The following is a 20862-nucleotide window of genomic DNA, read 5'->3' on the forward strand; positions in this document are numbered from 1 at the left end:
TTATAATAATTATGAAAGCCTTATAATACATTTTAAATCTAGTAATGCAGAAATCCCCTACAATGCATTTTATTTTACTATATGTCTCATTCTTAATCCATTTGTTCCATAACATGAGTAATTAGCATGTGCCAGGACCTGTACTAAGTGTGGAGACACTTACAGAATTGCATCAATTTGGGCTGGGAGTTTGGCCTAGTGGTAGAGTGCTTATCTAGCATATACAAAGCTCTAAGTTTGATTCTTCAGTACCACATACACAGAAAAAGCTGGAAGTGGTGCTGTGGCTCAAGTAGTAGAACACTAGCCTTGAGAAAGCCAAGGACAGTGCCCAGGCCCTGAGTTCAAGCACCAGGACTGGCCAAAAAAAAAAAAAAAAAAGAATTTCATCAAGTTCTTCAACAAATCTAAGTGAGAGGATTGAGATATAAGAATTTTATAATAAACTATTATAATATGAAAGGATTTGTTTTTACTGTTGAACCTATTAGTGCAGACACATGAACTGTTCATCTTTTTATTCTGATTTTTGTATTTTTTCATTGCATTTTGTAGTTTCCTATATTGTTTCTAGTTTTCTATATCATTAAGTTTGCTTCTAGATATTTTGTCTTTATGTAATTCTCAAATGGGATCCTTTCTTTCTTTCTTTCTTTCTTTCTTTCTTTTTTCTTTTTGTTAGTCATGGGGTTTGAACACAGGACCTGCACACTGATGCTGAGCTCTTTTGCTCAAAGATAGTACTCTTCCACTTTGAGCCACAGCACAACTTCCCATTTTTGAGTGGTTAATTGGAGAGAAGAGTCTCACAGGGACTTTTCAGCCCAGGATGACTTCAAACAACGATCCTCAGATTTCAGCCTCCGGAGTAGCTAGGATTACAAGTGTGAGCCATTGGTGCCAGTTTGGAATCATTTTTCTATAATATTTTTGAACTAGTTAGTATCAGTAGATAGAAAGCTGTTTTAATTTTACATATTGGATTGTAGCTAATCAACTTATTAACTTTCTATTAGCTTACTAATTTTCTAGTTCTGAAAGGTTTTATTACTTAATTTTCTTGCATTTTCCAGATCGCCAGTCGTATCTTTTGAAAAGAAGTAAAATTTCAAGCATATTATTTTTGAGATATTGTTTCTTTTGTTGTTGTTTTGTTGATTTTCTTTTGAATAACTATTCAGACCAACAGCTCTAGAATTCTGATATATTAGATATAATGTAACTGTAACTATATAATATTAATCTACTGCTTTATATTCTCATATATTATACCTTCCCTTAGCTTCTTTGCTCAAGGTTGATGCTTTACCACTTTGGGCACACCTCTACTTCCAGCTTTTTGCTGGTTAATTGGAGATAAGAATCTCTCAGATGGGCCGGGAGTTTGGCCTATTGGTAGAGTGCTTGCCTAGCATGCACAAAGACCCGGGTTCGATTCCTTGGTACCACATACATAGCAAAAAGCCAGAAGTGGTGCTGTGGCTCAAGTGGAAGAGCCCTAGCCTTGAGAAAATCCAGGGACGGTGCTCAGACCCTGAGCCCAAGCCCAGGACTGGCAAAAAAAAAAAAAAAAAAAAAGAATCTCCTAGATATGTATGCTTGAATTGGCTTCTCACTGTGATTCTCAGGGCTCAGCCTGCTTAGTAACTAGGATTACAGATGTAAGCCACTGGTGCCTAGCTTAATATGGAAAATGTTTAAGGTTGAATTTTATCCCAATATATTTTAAAATCAAATTTGCCGATGGAGAATACTACAAGGGTTTTAACATAAAAACACATGCTAAAACAGAACATAATTATACCAGCTAATGTGTAGCTAGATGGTTTTCTGTGTAACAACCATTTAATTCTCACAACAGTGCTTTACGTTTAATGGTCCTCATCAAGCCCAAGTCCTAATAATGACAGTCTGAACTCAAACCCAGGTCTGTCTGACTTTAAAACAGAGCCTTTCAATTACTTCACTTGTCTGCTGGTCCCAAACCACTTTTTTCTAACATAAACAATTATTTTCTTTCAGCGGAAACATTGAAAGGATATGAAAGACAATCTGAGAAAAAGGAGATGGAAGAATCTCAAGAGGAGACAGATGCAAGCAAAGATCAGCCTTTGCCTGATGAAGAAGGTACAGAAAGAAATACCCTGCTGCTGCTGCCAATGACCAGCCCTTTCCTAATAGAATTATATTCTCCAATAATGTATTTCTTTTGCTACAGCACCCATGCAGGAATTCCCTAAAGACATGTCTGTAGACAACTCTGAAGAAACCAATATAAATACCCTTAACGGTCAAGAATTTAAAGATGGTAACAAAATGAACTACTAATAGCATGTATATGCATCTTACATCCATTTTATGTCTGATCATAGTATTGAACCTTAAAATTACTGTTAAAATTGAAAACTTCCAAAGAGGAGAGCTTGTTTTGTAAAAGCAGGGCCTTTGCTGTGTTTTTGAGCTATTTTGCTCAAGTCTAGTGCTATACCATTGAGCCACAGCTCCATTTCTTTCTGGTGATTAATTGGAAGTAAGAGTTTTATTGACTTTCCTACCGGGGCTGGCATTGAACTATGATCCTCAGAAATCAGCCTTCTGAGCAGCTAGATTTATAGGCATGAAACCTGTGCCCAGCTGTGTTTATTTACTATGTTATTTACTCTTATAGAACCTCTCTGTTCATCTTTGAACATGTCTGAGAGCATATAGCAGTAGATTGTGTAACATTACGTAGTTACACATTAAATCTGATATATCATTACATGGACTACTTAACATAAACTACTTTGGCTTTTTTATTTATAGCATACCGTTAATTATATTACTTTATTAAGAAATCTTTTAACCCTCATTTTAAATCATTACACAATTTCCTTATGAATAAATAAGTCTTAACCAGTTTTATAAATTTAAATTACATTCTCTCCTAGTTACTGTATTTTAGTGATTTCTTCTTGCAGCATTGGCTTTTTTTCCATATATTTTTATTGTAATTAATAGAAGGGTTGTTACATTACATTCGCCAGATGGAAGGTGCAGTACTTCACATACATTGATACCCTTTCTCATGCCTTGGTCCCCATTTCCCTACCTGCAGCATCAGCTTTTGAACTCAGGATTACACGGTTCCTTTTTGTTCCAGTTATTTTTTAGGAAGGGTCTCATGTTCTCCTTGTACTTGCACCGAGACTGAAATTTGCCTATGTCAGACTTCATATCATAAATGGGATGACACACACATACTGCTATGCCCAGTTTCTGCTGTTAAGATGGAATCTTGTGGCTTTTCTTTTTCTTCTTTTGTTTTCCTCACCTGGAGCTGAGCTTATCTCAAGACTCAGGCTTCTACATAGCTCGTATGACATGCATGAGCCATTACGCGTAGCTATCTATGCAGAAGGGATCTCACAAACTTTTCTACCAAGGCTGGCAGCTAAACAATTATCTTCTTGCTCTCCATTTCTTGAGTAGCTATGATGATTGATGTGAGCCACTGACATTCAACTTCATGGCAACTATGTGTTGTTGACATAAGTGTCATTATTTGATGAATGAATTTAAAGTAACAGTCAAATTGTTTTACATAAAATCTCATCTCAGGGCCAGGAGTTTGGCCTAGTGGTTAAGAGTGCTTGCCTAGCATGCACAAAGACCCAGGTTCTATTCCTCGGTACCACATACATACAAAAGCCAGAAGTGGTGCTGTGGCTCAAGTAGTAGAGCTCTAGCCTTGAGGAAAAAGAGGAAAAAGCCCAAGGACAGTGTTCAGGCCCTGAGTTCAAGCCCCAGGATTGGCAAAAGAAAATCTCATCTCAAATAGTTTTTCTAGCTGTGCGCTAGTGGCTCACATGTATAATCCTAGTTACTCAGGAGGCTGAGATCTGAGGATCAAGGTTGAAAGCCAGTCTAGGCACGAAGTCCATGAGACTCTTATCTCCAATTAACTACCACAAAACTGGAAGTGGCTCTGTTGTTCAACTGGTAGAGAACTAGCTAGCCTTGAACTGAAGAGGTCAGGGACAGCACCCAGACCCAGCATTCAAGCCCCATAACTGACCCCCCAATTATGTTTTTCTCAATGTATATATGTATACATGTATATACATGTACACAGATTCAAAAAGTTATTTCAATAGATATAGATACAAGACATAACTTTTTGTTGTTTTGTTTGTGTTGTGCCAGTCCCGGGCTTGAGCTCAGGACCTGAGCACTGTCCTTCAGCTTTCTAAAGGCTAGAGCTCTCCCCCTTGAGCCACAGCACCTCTTCCAGCTTTTTCTGTATATGTGATACTGAGGAATTGAACCCAGGTCTCCATGCATGCTAGGCAAGCACTCTACCACTAGGCCACTTTTTCTAAATGGAGTAATTTCTAAATCACACCAAGGTTATTTACAAGAAGTGTCTTTCATAGTTTGGTTCTGGGTTGTTTTGTTCTGGTAATTAATTGGTTGATATTATCTACTGATTTGTTTTCTTTAGTTTTATTTTCAGATATAAAGTCTTCTCGACTAGAAATAAAAACATATTTTCTTTCTTTTTTTTCTTTGAAATTGGGAGGGGCAACAGTATTTTCAGATACAAAGTCACCCCGCCCTGTCCAAGGCTTGGTCTGAGAGAGTCATTTGCTATGAAAGTTCAGATTGTTGTCAACCTCAGAACAGGTTGTCTTCATTTTGTTGTTGTTGTTATTCTTTAAATCCATTCTTTAGATCCATTGAAAGTACTCACGCTTTTGTTATAAGGTGTTTATCCCTGGTGGTAAGACATATTACACCTATTTGGATGTCATAATTCTTATTTTAGCTAAAAATTGTGACTGTAAGTTCTGAGTGTTCTGGACCCATAACACAATCTTCCTTGGGAATCTAACTACCTGTTTCTTTAGTACTGTTCTTTAGTTGATAGTGGTGTTTTATTCACAGGTGAAAAAGAAACCAGTGAAATGAGTTCTCAAGATCTTAGTCAAGAGCAGAGGATAGAGTCAGAAAAAGGTAAACTAATGTTTGGGTAAAGGTTAGTTCTCTTAGGCTGTAGTTCTACAACATAAGAATTTAGAAGTGAATGACCGTCTTCAAAAATACTATTAATACCCAATTTATCTTCTAAGTATAATACTGTATTATAAACAACTGGACATTCAGGAACACAGGAAATCAACCCATGAGTCAATGCTTTGGTGGAGAGCATTGGAAATATAGGCAGGTTTTCTTTCTGTTCTGCCATTGCTGGCATGTGGCTTACTGACCATAACTGGGTCACAGGATGGCTGCTGGAACTTCAGCTATCATGTCAGGGAATGTAGCAGGAAGAGATAAAATGTAGAGGGCAATATCTGACAATGGCCAGCTAAGTTAATTTTCTTAAATAGTTGAATGTAAATTGCAAGAAAATCCCTGCTCCCTGAATTCTTACATCTTATTACTCATACAAGCTATTAGGACATTTTGAGTTTTTCAGCTCAATACATTACTGGCCTTGACAAAAAAATCACATATTAGCTACTAAGGAAGAGGAAAACAAGTATAAAGTGGACATCTAGCAACTTGTACAGTTGGTGTCTTTGTGATTATCTTCTCTTCAATTTTTTCAAAAAGTATCATCTTTAAGTAGTTGTAGGAAAGGGTTTCAATTTAATATATCAGCTTAGCACAATGCATCTTGGTCAATGTCACCTCTTCCATCTTATTTTCCCTATCTGTCCGGATCACACAAATTCCCTCAAGTTACTGTGTTCCTTTTCACATATGTACATTGAATATTAGATTATAGTCATCCATTCATCTGCTCCTGTCCCCCTTTCTTAGACCTGCACACAAGCCTGAAAACCTGTTTCAATTTCTTGATTATCATTTTGTTGAATTATGAGTTATACTGCTACAAACATCGCCCTGTGTATACCATCCTTCAAACAGTATTTATATCTATGCATATGACTCTGAATTTATTTATATGTCTATTTATAATTTAGATATAACTTCCACATATTATTTTTAAGTACCATTTGTCTCTATAAGCCTGACTTACATCACTTAACATAACTTGTCCAAGTCCATCCATTTCCCTGCAAATAACATTTCATTCTTCGCCTTTAACACATTTTCCTGACTACCTTTGCCTATCCATACTCATGCTCTTGTGGCTACAGGAAGATCATGATTTCTTAACTTGAGTTTAGTTCTCTGGAACTGTATCTGTTTCCGTCCCTGGGAAACCTGAAGGCAAGGAGGTGAGGGGCAGCTGCTCGTTGAAAGCCCTTTGGAGGTTTCCTGGGCTTAGATCAATTGGACTCAAAGATGCTGGTGGTTGGGGGATAACATCTGGGAAGCAGAACTGGAAGTACAGAAACATAGCCAGGTGGCCAGTCAAGTTCCTGTCTCACTGTAGGAGAGGAGAGATACTTTAAACATCCTGAAGCCAGGGAGCCAACTGATCTATGCAAGGAGACACTTCTGCTCCAAATGGAAGAAAGAGTCACACTTAAAACTCAAACAAACCAATGCCACCTTTCCCTCAATCTCTTACAACTTACCATCTCATCTGGGTGTCACATATTTGTAATTGGAAGGCTTCATCTTGTTTTCTAACTTCGTCTCCAGATGCTTGTGTTTAGCTTGACTTGCGGAATCTTTGGGGTCTCTCTACCAACTCTCTGGCTTCCTTGGTCCTTGGTCTTGTCTCTTGTCTTGCCTGACATGATTTTTTCTCAACCCATGCATATTATTTTGTGCATGCACCCCCTTGGCTGCAAGTCACTGCCAAAAAGTGATTCTGGGGATCCTGACTGAAAATTTTCTTTTCTTTTCTTTTCTTTTTTTTGCCAGTCCTGGGCTTGGGCTCAGGGCCTGAGCACTGTCCTTGGACTTTCTCAAGGCTAGAGCTCTACCACTTGAGCCTCAGCACCACTTCCGGCTTTTTTCTATGTATGTATGTGGTACCGAGGAATCGAACCCGGGTCTTCATGCATGCTAGGCAAACACTTTAACCACTAGGCCAAACTCCTGGCCCCGTGACTGAATATTTTCTCTCCTTGCTTTGAGCATGTGCAAACAGCACTGTCCACTAAAAGTATTAATGGATTCATTTATTAAGTTATTTTGCTTTAGTCTCAGTGGAAGACTCACTGGCAGAAATAAATGCAAGTCATCCAGATGTTATTGCCATACTGAAGGACACTCTAAAAGTTATAAAGGATGTGAACTTTGAACACCCTTATGAAAAGTATGCTGAGATCTTAGGTGAAGTCCTCAATGAGGTAAAAAAAATATTAACCTTTATCACTGACTTACAAACTGAGACAATGCTCATCTAATCGATGTTACTTATTTTAGAGTCTTATTTTGCAATAGTGAAATTTACAACTTTCAAGTGTATAAACATTTAATAGTCAACATTATTATATGTGAAGCACACCAGTTGACAATCGCTGGTACCATTTGGTAAGTTTTCTATTGTAATGAAATTATGGGATATAATTGCATACCTTCAAAATTAATTCATTAACTGTGATTATATTTGATCCAAGGTAGGAGATCAAAAGATGCTGCATATGATGCCAGTAGCAAAGTTATTCTATTTATGAGCTTATTAGTTACAGGGTGAGACAAATTTTGCTCCATGGCTAACAAATTTCATGCATCACTTGGCCTGTGGCTCAGGAGGAAGAAAGATGTTGCTGTGCTGTTGCCAAAGGTGAGGTATCTCGAGTCTCAGGCATGGAAGTTGTGGATGTCTTACTCGAAGATGTACATGCTAGATCTTTGCCAAGCCCACAAATCCAGTATAACAGGCCATTCTCTAAGAAGGAAAGCCAGGGAAAAGCCAGGCCAACCAGATGAGGTAAATTTCTAAGAAGAAATGTATTTGACCTCATCATCCTCCCCACACTCTACAACTTTCTTTTTTTTCATTTTTTTATTGTAATTAGTAAAAGGTTACATGATATTTGCCAGAGTAGAAGGTGCATTAATTCACATACATTGATACCCTTTCACATGTCTTCGTACCCGTTTCCCTCCCCCCCCCACACCCCCCACCCGTCTTGGTTTTCCCCCCTTCCCTATCAAATTTGAAATATCCAACTACAAATAAGTTCAATATATCAGATAACAAAGTGAGATACTATACCAATATGAGATAACCAAGGGACAGCAAAGGAGATGAGAGACAACATAGTACATTAAGGACAACAATCATTCATTATATGGCTTTTGTTTCACTATCCTGGAGGTCCTTTCAATTAGCTTCACATTATATGTCCTTATGTATCGAGATTTCGCTCTATTGCAAATCTCTGCTAGTAGAGCCCAAGGTTTCTACTGATTATGACAAATGAGGGAAACCATTGAGCCTAAGTTCCTTTGAGTCTGGCTTACTTCACTTAATATGATTTTTTCTAAGTCTTTCCATTTCCTAACAAATGGGGCGATGTCATTCTTTCTGACAGCAGCATAGAATTCCATTGTGTACAAATACCACAACTTGTTGATCCACTCATCAACTGAGGGAAATCTAGGTTGGTTCCATATCTTTGCTATGGTGAATAGTGCTGCAATGAACATTGTCGTGCTAGTGGGTTTAGTATGTCCTTGTTTCTGGGTGGTTGGGTAAATGCCAAGTAGTGGAATTGCTGGGTCATAGGGGAGTTCTATGTTTAGCCTTTTGAGGCACTGCCACACTGCTTTCCATAGTGGTTGAACGAGTTTGCACTCCCACCAACAGTATAGTAGTGATCCCTCCTGGCCACATCCCCTCCAGAATCTGTTGTCATTCGTTTTCCTGATCTTGGCCATTCTAGCTGGAGTGAGGTGGAATCTCACAGTTGTTTTGATTTGCATTTCTTTTATGACCAGAGATGTTGAGCATTTCTTCATGTGTCTATAGGCCATTTTTGTTTCTTCTTCAGAGAAGACTCTCTTTAAGTCTTTGGCCCATTTTTTAATGGGATGGTTGTTACTTTGGAGGTTAGTTTTGGAGTGATTCAATTTTTTGAGTTGTTGATATATTTTAGATATGAGGCCTTTGTCCGTTGTTTGGTTGGTGAAGATCTTCTCCCACTCTGTAGGCTTCCTGATTAGTTTACTAGCTATGTCCTTTGCCATACAAAAGCTCTGCAGTTTAATGCAGTCCCACTTATCCAGCCTTTCTCTGATTTGTTGTGATTCTTGGTCTTTATTAGGAAAGTTTCGACCTGTGCCAAGGAGGCCTAGTGTATCTCCTATTCCTTCCTGTAGAGTTTTCAGTGTGTCAGCTTTTACCTCCAGGTCTTTGATCCATTTGGAGTTAATTCTAGTGCAAGGTGACAAAGAGGGATCCAGCTTTAGTTTTCTGCAGGTGCTTAACCAGTTCTGCCAGCACAACTTGTTGAAGAGGCTGTCTTTCTTCCATTCTATTTTTTTGGCTCCCTTGTCAAAGATTAGGTGGCCATAGGTCTGTGGTTTAATATCTGGGTCCTCAGTTCTATTCCATTGGTCTTCAGGCCTGTTCCTGTGCCAGTACCAAGCTGTTTTGAGAATTAAAGCTCTGTAATAGAGTCTAAAGTTTGGAATTGAAATTCCTCCAGCGCTGTTCTTTCTGCTAAGAAGTGTTTTTGCTATACGGGGTCTTTTATTATTCCATATGAAATTTTGGATTGCCTCTTCTATTTCTTTAAAGAATGACATTGGGATGTTGATGGGTATTGCATTGAATTTGTAGATAGCTCTTGGCAAGATTGTCATTTTCACAATGTTGATTCTTCCAATCCAGGAGCATGGGAGGTTTTTCCATTTCCTTAGTTCTGCTTTAATTTCCTTTTTTAGGGTTTTAAAGTTTTCATCAAAAAGGTCCTTTACATTCTTAGTTAAGCTAGTTCCTAGGTACTTTATTTTCTTTGAGGCTATTGTGAAAGGAGTTTCTTTCCTGATTATTGCCTCGTTCCTCTCACTGTTGGCATAAAGGAAGGCAGTTGATTTTTGTGGGTTGATTTTATAGCCTGCTACTCTTCCAAAGCTTTGAATCAGCTCAAGGAGCTTGGGAGTAGAGTCTATAGGATTCTTTAAATACAGAATCATGTCATCTGCAAAGAGGGATAGTTTTATTTCCTCTTTCCCTACTTGGATCCCCTTTATGCTTGCTTCTTGCCTTATTGCACTGGCTAGGAATTCTAGTACTATGTTAAAGAGGAGTGGAGAGAGTGGGCATCCTTGTCTCGTTCCTGATTTTAGAGGGAATGGCTTTAGATTTTCACCATTAAGTGTAATACTAGCAGTAGGTTTCTCATACACAGCCTTTATTACATTGAGGAATGTTCCATGGATTCCTAGTTTCTCCAGAGCTTTTAACATAAAGGGGTGTTGGATCTTGTCAAATGCCTTTTCCGCGTCTATTGAGACAATCATGTAATTTTCGTCCTTGCTCCTGTTGATGTGTTGAATTATATTAATTGATTTGCGTATGTTGAACCAGCTTTGCCTCCCTGTGATGAATCCAGTTTGATCATAGTGTATAATTTTTTTGATGAGTTGTTGTAGACGGTTGGCCAGTATTTTGTTGAGAAGTTTTGCATCGATGTTCATCAAAGATATAGGTCTATAGTTCTCTTTCTTTGATGAATCTCTGTCTGGTTTGGGGATCAGGGTTATACTGGCTTCATAGAATGAGTTTGGTAAGGAACCTTCATTTTCAATTTTGTTGAAGAGCTTGAGGAGTATTGGTGTGAGCTCTGCTTTGAAGACCTTATAGAAGTCAGCTGTGAATCCATCTGGCCCTGGACTTTTCTTAGGTGGAAGTTCTCTAATTGCCATTTATATTTCAGAGCTTGAAATAGGCCTGTTGAGTTGGCTTAGTTCTTCTTGGTTCAGTGTGGGTATGTTAATATTGGCTAGGAATTCATCCATTTCATCTAGATTCTCAAATTTGTTGGCATAAAGGTTTGAGAAGTATTCCCTCATGATATTCTGGATCTTGGTAACTTCTGTCGTGATATTACCATTTTCATCTGCGATTTTGTTTATTTCGATATGCTCTCTTCTTTTTTTGGTAAGATTTGCTAAGGGCTTGTCAATTTTGTTAATTCTTTCAAAGAACCAACTCCTTGTTTTGTTGATTCTTTCTATAGTTTTTTTTTATTCCAAATCATTTAATTCTGCTTTGATTTTAATTATTTGCTTTCTTCTACTGGGATTAGGGTTGGTTTGTTGCTCTTTTTCCAGGCACTTAGGTGAGACATTAGCTTGTTGGTTTGCAATTTTTCCAACTTGTTGTTGTAGGCACTCAGCGCTATAAATTTTCCTCTGAGTACTGCCTTTGCTGTGTCCCAAAGGAGTTGGTATTTTGTGTGCTCCTTACTGTTAAATTTCATAAACTGTTGGATTTCTGTTCTGATCTCTTCGATGACCCATTAGTGATTCAACAATGTGTTGTTCAGTCTCCATGAGTTACAGGGTTTTCGTTGGTGGAGATGTGTGTTCAGTTCCAGTTTGATGCCTTTGTGGTCTGAGAGTGTGCATGGAATAATTTCAGTGTTTCTGAATCTGTCCAGGTTTGTTTTATGGCCTAAGATGTGATCTATTTTGGAAGATGTTCCATGTGCTGCTGAGAAAAACGTATACTGTGTCGTTGCTGGGTGGAATATTCTGCAGATGTCTGTTAGATCTAGTTGGTCTATATAGTTGTTCAGTTCTAAGGTTTCTCTGTTGAGTTTTTGCCTTGTTGATCTGTCCATAGGTGAAAGTGGTGTGTTAAAGTCACCGACAATCACTGTATTTCGATCTATGTATGGTTTCAGTGTAAGTAAAGTTTGCTTGATGAAGTTTGGAGCTCCGGGATTGGGTGTGTAAATATTTAGGATCGTTATGTCTTCCTGGAGGAAAGATCCCTTTAGTAGTATGTAGTAACCTTCTTTGTCTTTTCTTACTAATTTTGGTTTGAAGTCTATTTTATCTGATATGAGGATGGCAACTCCAGCCTGTTTATGGGGGCCGTTAGCTTGATAGAGTTTATTCCAACCTCTCACTTTCAAAAGATGCTTGTCTTTTTGGGTAAGATGTGTCTCTTGAAGACAGCAGAACGATGGCTCTTGCTTTTTGATCCAACTAGACAGCCTATGCCGTTTAATTGGAGAGTTGAGTCCATTGATATTGAGAGTTAGGATTGAGAGATATTTATTAGGTCCTACCATTTTTAAAAGCTTTTATTTGGGCCTGTGTCTTGACAGTTCTTGTGGTCCTTAGATGGTATGCTGTTTAGGTGCCATTTCTTTCCCTATATTGCATTTATTTTGGTTTTCTATGTATAGAACATCTTTCAGAATTCTCTGTAGTGTTGGTTTTGTTGCAACATATTGTTGCAGCTTTTCCCTGGAATGGAATGTTTTTATTGTTCCCTCAGTTATGAATGAGAGCTTAGCTGGGTACAGGATTCTTGGTTGGTAGTTATTTGACTTAAGGGCATGACATATATGCTTCCAGTCACTTCTTGCTTGCATGGTCTCTGCTGAGTAATCTGGGGTTATTCTGATTGGTTTTCCTTTATAGGTTACTGAACCCTTTTCCCTGGCTGCCTTTAGGATCCTTTTTTTGGTTTCTACTGATCCAGTTCGGATTACGATGTGGCGGTGAGATGTTCTTTTCTGGTCAGGTCTGTTTGGGGTTCTAAAAGCTTCTTGTATCTGGATGGGTCTGCCCTTCTGGATATTTGGGAAATTCTCTGAGATGATTCCTTGAAATATATTTCCAATACCATTGACCTCTTTCTCCAGACCCTCCTCAATACCAATTAGCCTTAAATTAGGCTTCCTATTTGTATCTTGGACCTCCTGAAGCGCTCTCTCATTTTTCCTAGATTTGGATTGACTCATTTTCTGTTCTTTCTCTATAATAACTAAATTATCTTCAGCCCCGGAAAAATTCTCTCCTCTGCATTGTCTAACCTGCTATCAAAGCTATCTACTTTATTTTTCATCTCCCTTGCTACTAATTGCTCATTTTTGATGCCTTGCATCTCTTCTTTTAGATCATGTATGGATTTCTTTAGCTCCTTGATTTGCATTTGAGTGGTTAGCTCAGTAGCTTTATTTTCTTTGAACATTTGCTGGAGTTTGGTCACCTTTTTATTTGTGGATTCTATGAATTCATCCATCTTTCTTTGAACAGCCTTTATTATGGCCTCCTTTATGGCTTCTTCTTTTTTACTTATCACCTTGTTTATGGTTTCCTCTTGTTCAGCTATGGCTTCCTCCCTTATATCTTTCTTTATATTTTCACATTTTTCATTAATGATGTTTATCAATTGCATTTGTACAGCACTTGGAAGACTCTCCTCTAGGTTTGCCAGTGACTGTTCCATTGGCTGTTTACATTGGGTGGGGGAGGTGGGAGGTGTTGTTTCTTGATTTGACATTTTTCTTGAGTTTCTTGTTCTGCCCATTTGAAAATGGGAGCAAGATTAATACTAAACACGATTATAGTTTTTCAGATATGTCCAACCTAGACCTCTGTAGCTGGCAGACTCTAGATGTTCACAAGTTTTGATTGGTGTTATCACTCTTTCTTTTTGTGCAGTTACGGACTAGTCTAATTATTCACTGATAAGCGTTTTATATCCAAAACAATAAGCCTCTCAATCCAATTTCTATTGTCTTTAAGTCCCTCTGAGCCTAGAGAATGATTAAACACCTAGATATACAATGTTGCTCAACAGCCATCAAGTGTAGATCCATGCAGTATAAGGGTTGAAAAAGGGGCAGAGGTCCAGAGATAGAGAAATAGGATGAGAGAGGTCAGGGGGTAAGTAGGTAGAGTATTTGAGTACAATGTTTGGAAAGTATTAGAATAAAACATATGTGTTGCTGCACGACTAGCTCTTAGCCCAACCAGTGGCCTCACAGTGGACCATGGGATGGATCTGCGAGCTTCCGTCTAAGCGTGGTTGGCGGACGTTTTCCTGTGCTGCTTCCAGGGGCGGCCCCAAGCCAAGGGTGTGGGGATTGAGAGTTTCAGGAGCTCTTGGCAGGACCAGCAGGAGGTCCCTCTGTTCCCAGGGGCGGGGCCCAGCTGGGGACATGGGCTCCAAGGGCGGAGCTGTGCCTTTTTGGTTCTCAGAAGGGGAGCTTGGCTGCTGGTCGGCCCTTCAGATCCCTGCTGTGTTTCCACTGCTTTGTCAGAGTCTGTGACTGTGGGGGGGGCCCTCGGTGGTGTCTTGGTCAGGATTCCCAGCTGGAGGATGCCCCGCTCGAGAATTGAGGGGGACAGATGCTGGCTCCTATTTACCCACACCCCCTACCCACTGTTGTAAGGCAGGGTCCCAACGCCCTCCACTCTCCAGATCCAGTGGCCTGGGTGAGGAGCTTGGTGGGCGGGTGGGAGCTGGGACAGCTCCGCCTCCCCTGGTGGGTTGCTGAGTCTTAGGGTCCGCCCGCTTGTCAGTCTCCAGTCAGAGGGCTGGGGGTTGAGCCCGTTGGGCGGGTGGGAGTTGGGGCAGCCCCGCCTCCCTTGGTGGGGTGCTGGGACTTATGGGTAGCCCGCCTGTCAATCTCCAGTCAATGGCCTGAGGGAGGGGGCTGTTGAGGGGAGGGACAGGATTCTAAATTCCTTGCCTCCCTGCTCCTGCCAGTCTTTCTCGGGCGGGGTGTTGGGGTCTGAGTTAAGTTCTATTGCTTGGCACCCGCTCCGCTTTCCCGATGTGTTTGGGGATGCGCTGTATTACTCACGCCTCTGCGTTCCCTCTGCGGGTGCTCCACGGTGGTGGGGAGTCTTTCACTCCCCTCGGGTCTCCGCCGCCGCCTGTGTTCTGCATCTGGGTTCCACTGCTTGCTGTTCTGGTTCCGCGTCTGGGTTCGGCTGCTTCCGCTGTTCGCTGGCCCGGTTCTGTGCTGGTTTCTGCAGCCGTTGGGCTCCCAGCCTGGTGCCCTCCACTGCCGCCGCTTTTCGTGGGTTAGAGTTGGTGCCCGCCCCCGCTTTCCCCGCGTGGAGCCGGCGCCCGCTCAAGCCACTTTTCGTGGCTTGGTCGGGCCCCAGCTGCTGCTTATCGTGGCTTTCCCCGGCTTTGGGCGAGAGGTGGGGGAGGGGTCCTCGCGTTCCGAATTCTTTGAGAAAGTTGGATGTGAGCTTTATCTGGATTTCTTTTCCGGTTTGAGTCCTTCTCTGTTGCTTTTTGAGTTTGTTGTTGTGGATTTCTTTAGATAGTTGGCTCGTGGGACTCCCTGGTTCTCTCTTTTTGTCAGAGAAAGCTAGGCAGCGTCCCTATTGTCTCGGCGCCATCTTCCTTCTCCCAAGAAATATCTATTTTGACCTTTTTGACATCTCTTCCCCTTTGAATTCCAATATTCATTGGCACCTGATGGTGCACAGACTTGCCTAGAGCCCTCAGAATTTGTGTATTCACAGGGCCGCATTGCTTACTCCAGCAGGTGTGGAAGCCCTTGCTACTGAGAGGGAAGGGGAGAGTTTGGTGGAATGCCCTCAGCACCTATAGGATGTGTTTTGGCTTGGCTCCTTCCAAGTGTGGTTTGTAACCACCTCAGTAACTCTCTTCTTACACCGAAGGGTGAAAGCAAAAGAGATTCTAGGAGGTGAAGGGAGTTGCCATTGAAAACTCAAGCTGGACTAGAAACTTGCTGCTCTCAAACTGGTCCATGTATCTTCTCCCAGAAACACGGTTGAAATGCAGGACTCAGGCCTCACCACAGACCTTTTGAATTAACCTCTGCTTTCCATGATACTAAGTAATGTACAGTGAAAATAGGTTATTATGTTTGGTGATGAAAGAGCTTTGGCTCTCATTCTTAACTTTTAAAACTTAAATTACATTACTTTAAAATTAAGTTTCTCTTTCAAACTTAAGTTACTTTTTTTTCTTTCTCAAAGCCAGAGTTACCAAGATAGAATTTTATTTATTTAGTTATTATTGATTTATTTCTGCCAGTCCTAGGGCTTGGACTCAAGGCCTTGGGCTTTCCCAAATGTTAGAACTCTGACATTTGGGCCACAGCACCACTTCTAGCTTTTTCTATGTATATGGTACCAAGGAATGGAACCCCAGTCTCCAAACATGCTAGGCAAGCACTCTACCATTAGGCCAGGCTCCCAGCCCCCAAGATAGAATTCTTGACTTGCCAAGCTATGGTTATAATCAATGTGCAATTCTTCACAGGTAATAGAAGTAAACAAAGACAGGTTTCCTGGTGCTCCAAAATATGGAGGATGGATTGTAGACAACTGCCCTCCTATGAAAGACCTGTGGACAGTCTTGATTGAGAAAGGATTTGCACCTGACTTGGTGGTCTGTTTAACAGATACAGAAAATGATGGTTGGTAAAGATTAATCACTGTAATTTGACAATGAAACTTCTATTGCTGATAGTAACTTTGAGTTAAAATACAGAATGAAGAACTTTCCACAATCCTTAGGTGCAAATGCTACCCCATAGTCCCTGAAGGATCTACAGGTGCACAAAATTAGGCATCTCCCCATGCACAAGGTGGCTTAGGATGGTGGTCAATTGCAGGTCAAGTTCTCATGGATTTGTCTGGTTGGTCTGACTTTGAACTGTATCTTCAGATCTCAGCTTCCTGAGTAACTAGGATTATAAGCAGAAGCCACCTGTGTCTGGCTTAATTGTTATTATTCTTAAGGAAATTCATTTGATATGGGAGTTTCTAGGGGAAAAAGTATGACATAGGGTATATTACATCTCTTTGTTTTCATTACTTGTTCCGTGCTAATGTATATATATTTTATAGAGATTTAAGACAGTCACAGTATATTAAAATGTTAAAGAATTAAGGGAGTAGTAGACAAATGCTTAAAAAATATATTTGGATATAGGCAAACGTTTTTTTTTTCTTTTGAAGTGTTTTTCTTTTTCTTTCTTTTTTTTTTTTTTTTGAACTAAATGTGTGGAACTCGGCGAATGCCAAGTGGTAGAGTGCTCACCTCACATGCACAAAGTCCTGGGTTCGATTCCTTGGTACCACATTCACAGAAAAAGCTGAAATGGGTGCTGTAGCTCAAGTGGCAGAACGCTAGGCTTGAGCAAAAAAAGTGTCCAAGGACAGTGCCCAGGCCCTGAGTTCAAGCCAAAAAAAAGAAAAGAAAAGAATCTGTGAATCCTACAGCATACCAATCCTCGTGTTACTGATTCTTTCAAACTAATCCTGCCAGGAAATTATTTATTACTATTACTATTCATGGCATGCAGCTCCCTCAAGTACACATCTCATATACTCCACAGCCAAACACGATTTGGTAGTCTTGTGAGCAATACAAAGAAAAGAAAAATCCATTGCCCAGTGGCTGCCTTTTGAGTACAAGTATTTGAATGGCATTTGCTCTGAAGTTCCACACATTTAGTTCAAGGCAGAATATGGATGCTTCCATACCTTTACATTGGCTTTGAGTGGGTCAAGAATTTTTATCAATATTGGAACAATCTGTCCTTGTGTTCTGTTGAATATACTATTGAATAACAGATCTACTGTCCAGTTCTTCAGGTTTTTATCAATAAATCATAGAAATCATGTGCCATGGTGACAGGCTTTGTCTAGCCCAGCATGACCCATCCTTTCCATCCTGAGCTAGAGTCAGGGTAGCTGGAGTTGGTACCTCCCTAAGGGAGAAATAATTTTTGTCATTTTCCAACATATATTGTATTCAACTTTATAGAACTTCAATGATAATATGATTCTTTTTACTTCTGTTCCAGGAAAATATTTACTTAATAGAATATATTTAGGAAATAAATCTGAAATTGATGCTAAGATTTTAGAAAGACTATCAAATGAACTACAGAAGAAAAGGGATGATGAAGCAGCAGTAAGGTAAAGTCTGCCAAGAGTGGTACCTGCTAAATATCTTCTCACAATTTATACTTAATTGATATACTAATATCAAAAAGATTGTCTATTACCTAGACACTTCTACCCTTCTACAACATTTCATGAATGCATCTAGACCCTCTTTTCTTTTGTTAGTGTTGGGGCTTGAACTCAGAGCCTAGGTGCTTTTCAGCTCAACCCTAGCGCTCTACTACTTGAGCCACAGTGCTACTTCTTGCATCTAGACTCTCTAAAGTACACACTTGAATGATTTCATTGCCCATACCAAATCTGCTTGTTTTATGTTAGTGGGACAGGGGCTTGAACTCAGGACCTGGCTCTCTCAGTTGCTCAGCTTATCTTCCACACTTGAGTCATTCTCCCAGCTGCAAACGTACTCTGTGTGTGTGTGTGTCTTATGTGTATACTGGCACTGGGTCTTGAACTCAAGGCCTCATTCTCTTTGCTTGGATTTTCATCAAGGCTGGTGCTCTTGAGCCACACCTACATTTCTGGCTTTTTGCTGATTTATTAGAGATAAAAGCTCAGAGACATACCCAATGCTATGGACATGGTAATGAAAATATAAACATAACTATATAGACATAAAAACCTATGACTCTATAGATATGTTTTATTTCATAAATTAATGTTTCTATGACATACAAACCCTTAGCCTAATTTTGATTAAGTTCTAAATACTAAGTCCCAGTGATTGTAAATAGAGATTCCCTTCTTGAACACTTGTTTGTTAAACTTGTCATTTAAAATATGATGTAAAAATCAACGTTAATAAATTCTTTAATTAAAAAAAAAAAGCTTATAGACTTTTTTTTGCCTGGGCTGGCTTTGAACCATGTCTTCAGATTTCAACCTACTTAGTAGTAGCTAGGATTATAGGTGTGATCCATCAGTGTTTGACAACCAAATGTATGCTATTTTGGTGTGTGTGTCCCTACTGGGCCTTGAACTCAGGGCTTTGGTGCTGTTCCTTAGCTTTTTGTTCACTTGAACTCCACAGCACTGTCACTACGTAACAATGTTTTATATATGACTTACTTTTGATGAATAGCATCCACAAAATGAAATCACAAACTTGTCTAAGTCCTAAGTAAGGAAAGAACAACACTGGTTATTTACATTTGATGGGTCTAACCTGAAAGGTTTATTTTCCAATCTGAGTGTAGTAAAGAGTTTTAAAAAAGGTGAATATTCCTGGCTAGGGTTAAGATTATATTTCAATGAACTATGAATTTCTTCAGGTTGAGGAATAAAATATTTTTTAAAACAGTGACTTAATGTTTTAATTCTTTGAAACATTCTCTTCAAAATACTAAATTTTAATTCATCCATTGATATTTCTACTGCTCCAATAATGAAGGTGTAGAAACTTAAATACTACACTTTTCTATATAAATCTCCTAAATTGCTTACCACTTGTTGATGATAGCATATATAGATATTTATTCAAATGCTGTTTCTTCCTCCTTCAGAATTAAATTTTTGATCTGAGATTTAGAAATCTAAAATATGAAGCTGGGAGTTAGGTGGTTGTGGAAGAGGGTTAACTGATACATGAATGTCAGAGGTCTATTTTTTTTAGTGTTTATTATTATCAGTCATTCCTTTAGAAACATGACACAAAATACCAAGAAGTTTTATTTAGTTGAGCTGGAAAATCAAATTACTATTATTATTATTATTATTATTATTATTATTATTATTTTGCCAGTCCTGGGCTTGAACTCAAGGCATGAGCACTGGCCCTTGGACTTTCTCAAGGCTAGAACTCTACCACTTGAGCCTCAGTACCACTTCTGGTTTTTACTGTGTTTGTGGTACCAAGGTCTCGAACCTGGGTCTTCTTACATGCTAGTTAAGCAGTCTCCTGCTAGGCCAGCACGCAATCACTTCCAGATTTTTCTTTTATGTGGTACTGAGAATTGAACTTGGGTCTTTGTGCATGTTATGCAAGAACTCTGCTACTAGGCCATGCCCCAGAAAATAAAATTATTATTTGATATATTGACTAGAAGAGATTGCTAATTTAAAAAATAATTACAAATGTATTTATTTTTAATTTTGAACACTTTTGTTTCAAATGGAGAAATCTGCAAATATTTAAATAACTACTTGCTTTTTATAAAAATTAGTCAAGTATTTGAGAACTAATGAAATCTTAATTTAAAAGTAAAACAAAATTTATATAATTTCTCCACTGAAAGCCTGTTAAATAAAACTTAATGTATGCCTAGCTAGCCTGAGCTATGATCCTTCTACTTGTGTTTCCAACACCATTGTGCCTCTCCTGTAGTTGGGATTACAGGTGTGAATCACCTTGCCTACCCATTAGTTGAAAAGAGGTCTCTTGAGCTTCTTCTTCTTTTTTTAAAAATAAATTAGGATGTCCTTAAACTTGGTCCCCAGTCTCCACTTCCCAGTCAGCTAGGGTTACAGGCTTGAGTCATGATGACCAGAACACCTCCCATTTAATCAAAGGCAAAATGTTACAAATCCTCCCATTTACCATTCAATTTATGCTTAGATAATTCTTTTTTTTCTGCCAGTCCTGGGACCTGGACTCAGGGCCTCAGCGCTGTCCTTAGTGCTCTACCACTCGAGCCACAGCACCACTTCCGGCTCTTCTATATATGTGGTACTGAGGAATAGAACCCTGGTCTTTGTGCATGCTAGGCAAGCACTCTACCACTAGGCCAAACTCCCAGCCCTAGATAATCCTTCACTAATAATTTTCCAAGATGTGACACTCAGGGGTTTTTTTACCAAAAAAAAAAAGTTCCCAGAAACAACATTTGAAAGGTTAACTGGTCTCCACTTGAGTAATTTAAAGGTACACAATATAAAGTATGAGACTATCATAAGATACTTAGTCTTTTTGGCTTTACTACTTTAAGTACTTAATCCTAAAATAATGTGAGATGTCTCATCTTCCAACTATAATTAAATCTGGGGCCTTTGCATTTCAGAAAAGCCAAAGAGGAAGCAGTAAGATTGGAAGAGGAAGAGCGGCAGATCTTGAACATTATAAAAAAGAAATCTAAAGGC

General features: G+C 39.4%; 1 protein-coding gene across 6 annotated transcripts in view; it reads left to right on the forward strand.

The window, feature by feature from the left end:
* Ak9 (adenylate kinase 9) overlaps positions 1-20862 on the forward strand; it is a 93922-nt gene that overhangs the window by 29010 nt on the left and 44050 nt on the right. For all 6 annotated transcript variants that reach the window (XM_090338298.1, XM_090338299.1, XM_090338304.1 and 3 more), the window contains 6 exons: positions 2023-2127; positions 4927-4995; positions 7108-7256; positions 16133-16289; positions 17685-17799; positions 20784-20860. In XM_090338298.1, coding sequence (XP_090194424.1) covers positions 2023-2127; positions 4927-4995; positions 7108-7256; positions 16133-16289; positions 17685-17799; positions 20784-20860 — 672 coding nt within the window. The remainder of the gene's footprint in view (positions 1-2022; positions 2128-4926; positions 4996-7107; positions 7257-16132; positions 16290-17684; positions 17800-20783; positions 20861-20862) is intronic.

This window comes from Megascapheus bottae, chromosome 8 (assembly GCF_031878675.1).
Source record: "Megascapheus bottae isolate mThoBot1 chromosome 8, mThoBot2.hap1, whole genome shotgun sequence".
NCBI classification, from domain to species: domain Eukaryota; kingdom Metazoa; phylum Chordata; class Mammalia; order Rodentia; family Geomyidae; genus Megascapheus; species Megascapheus bottae.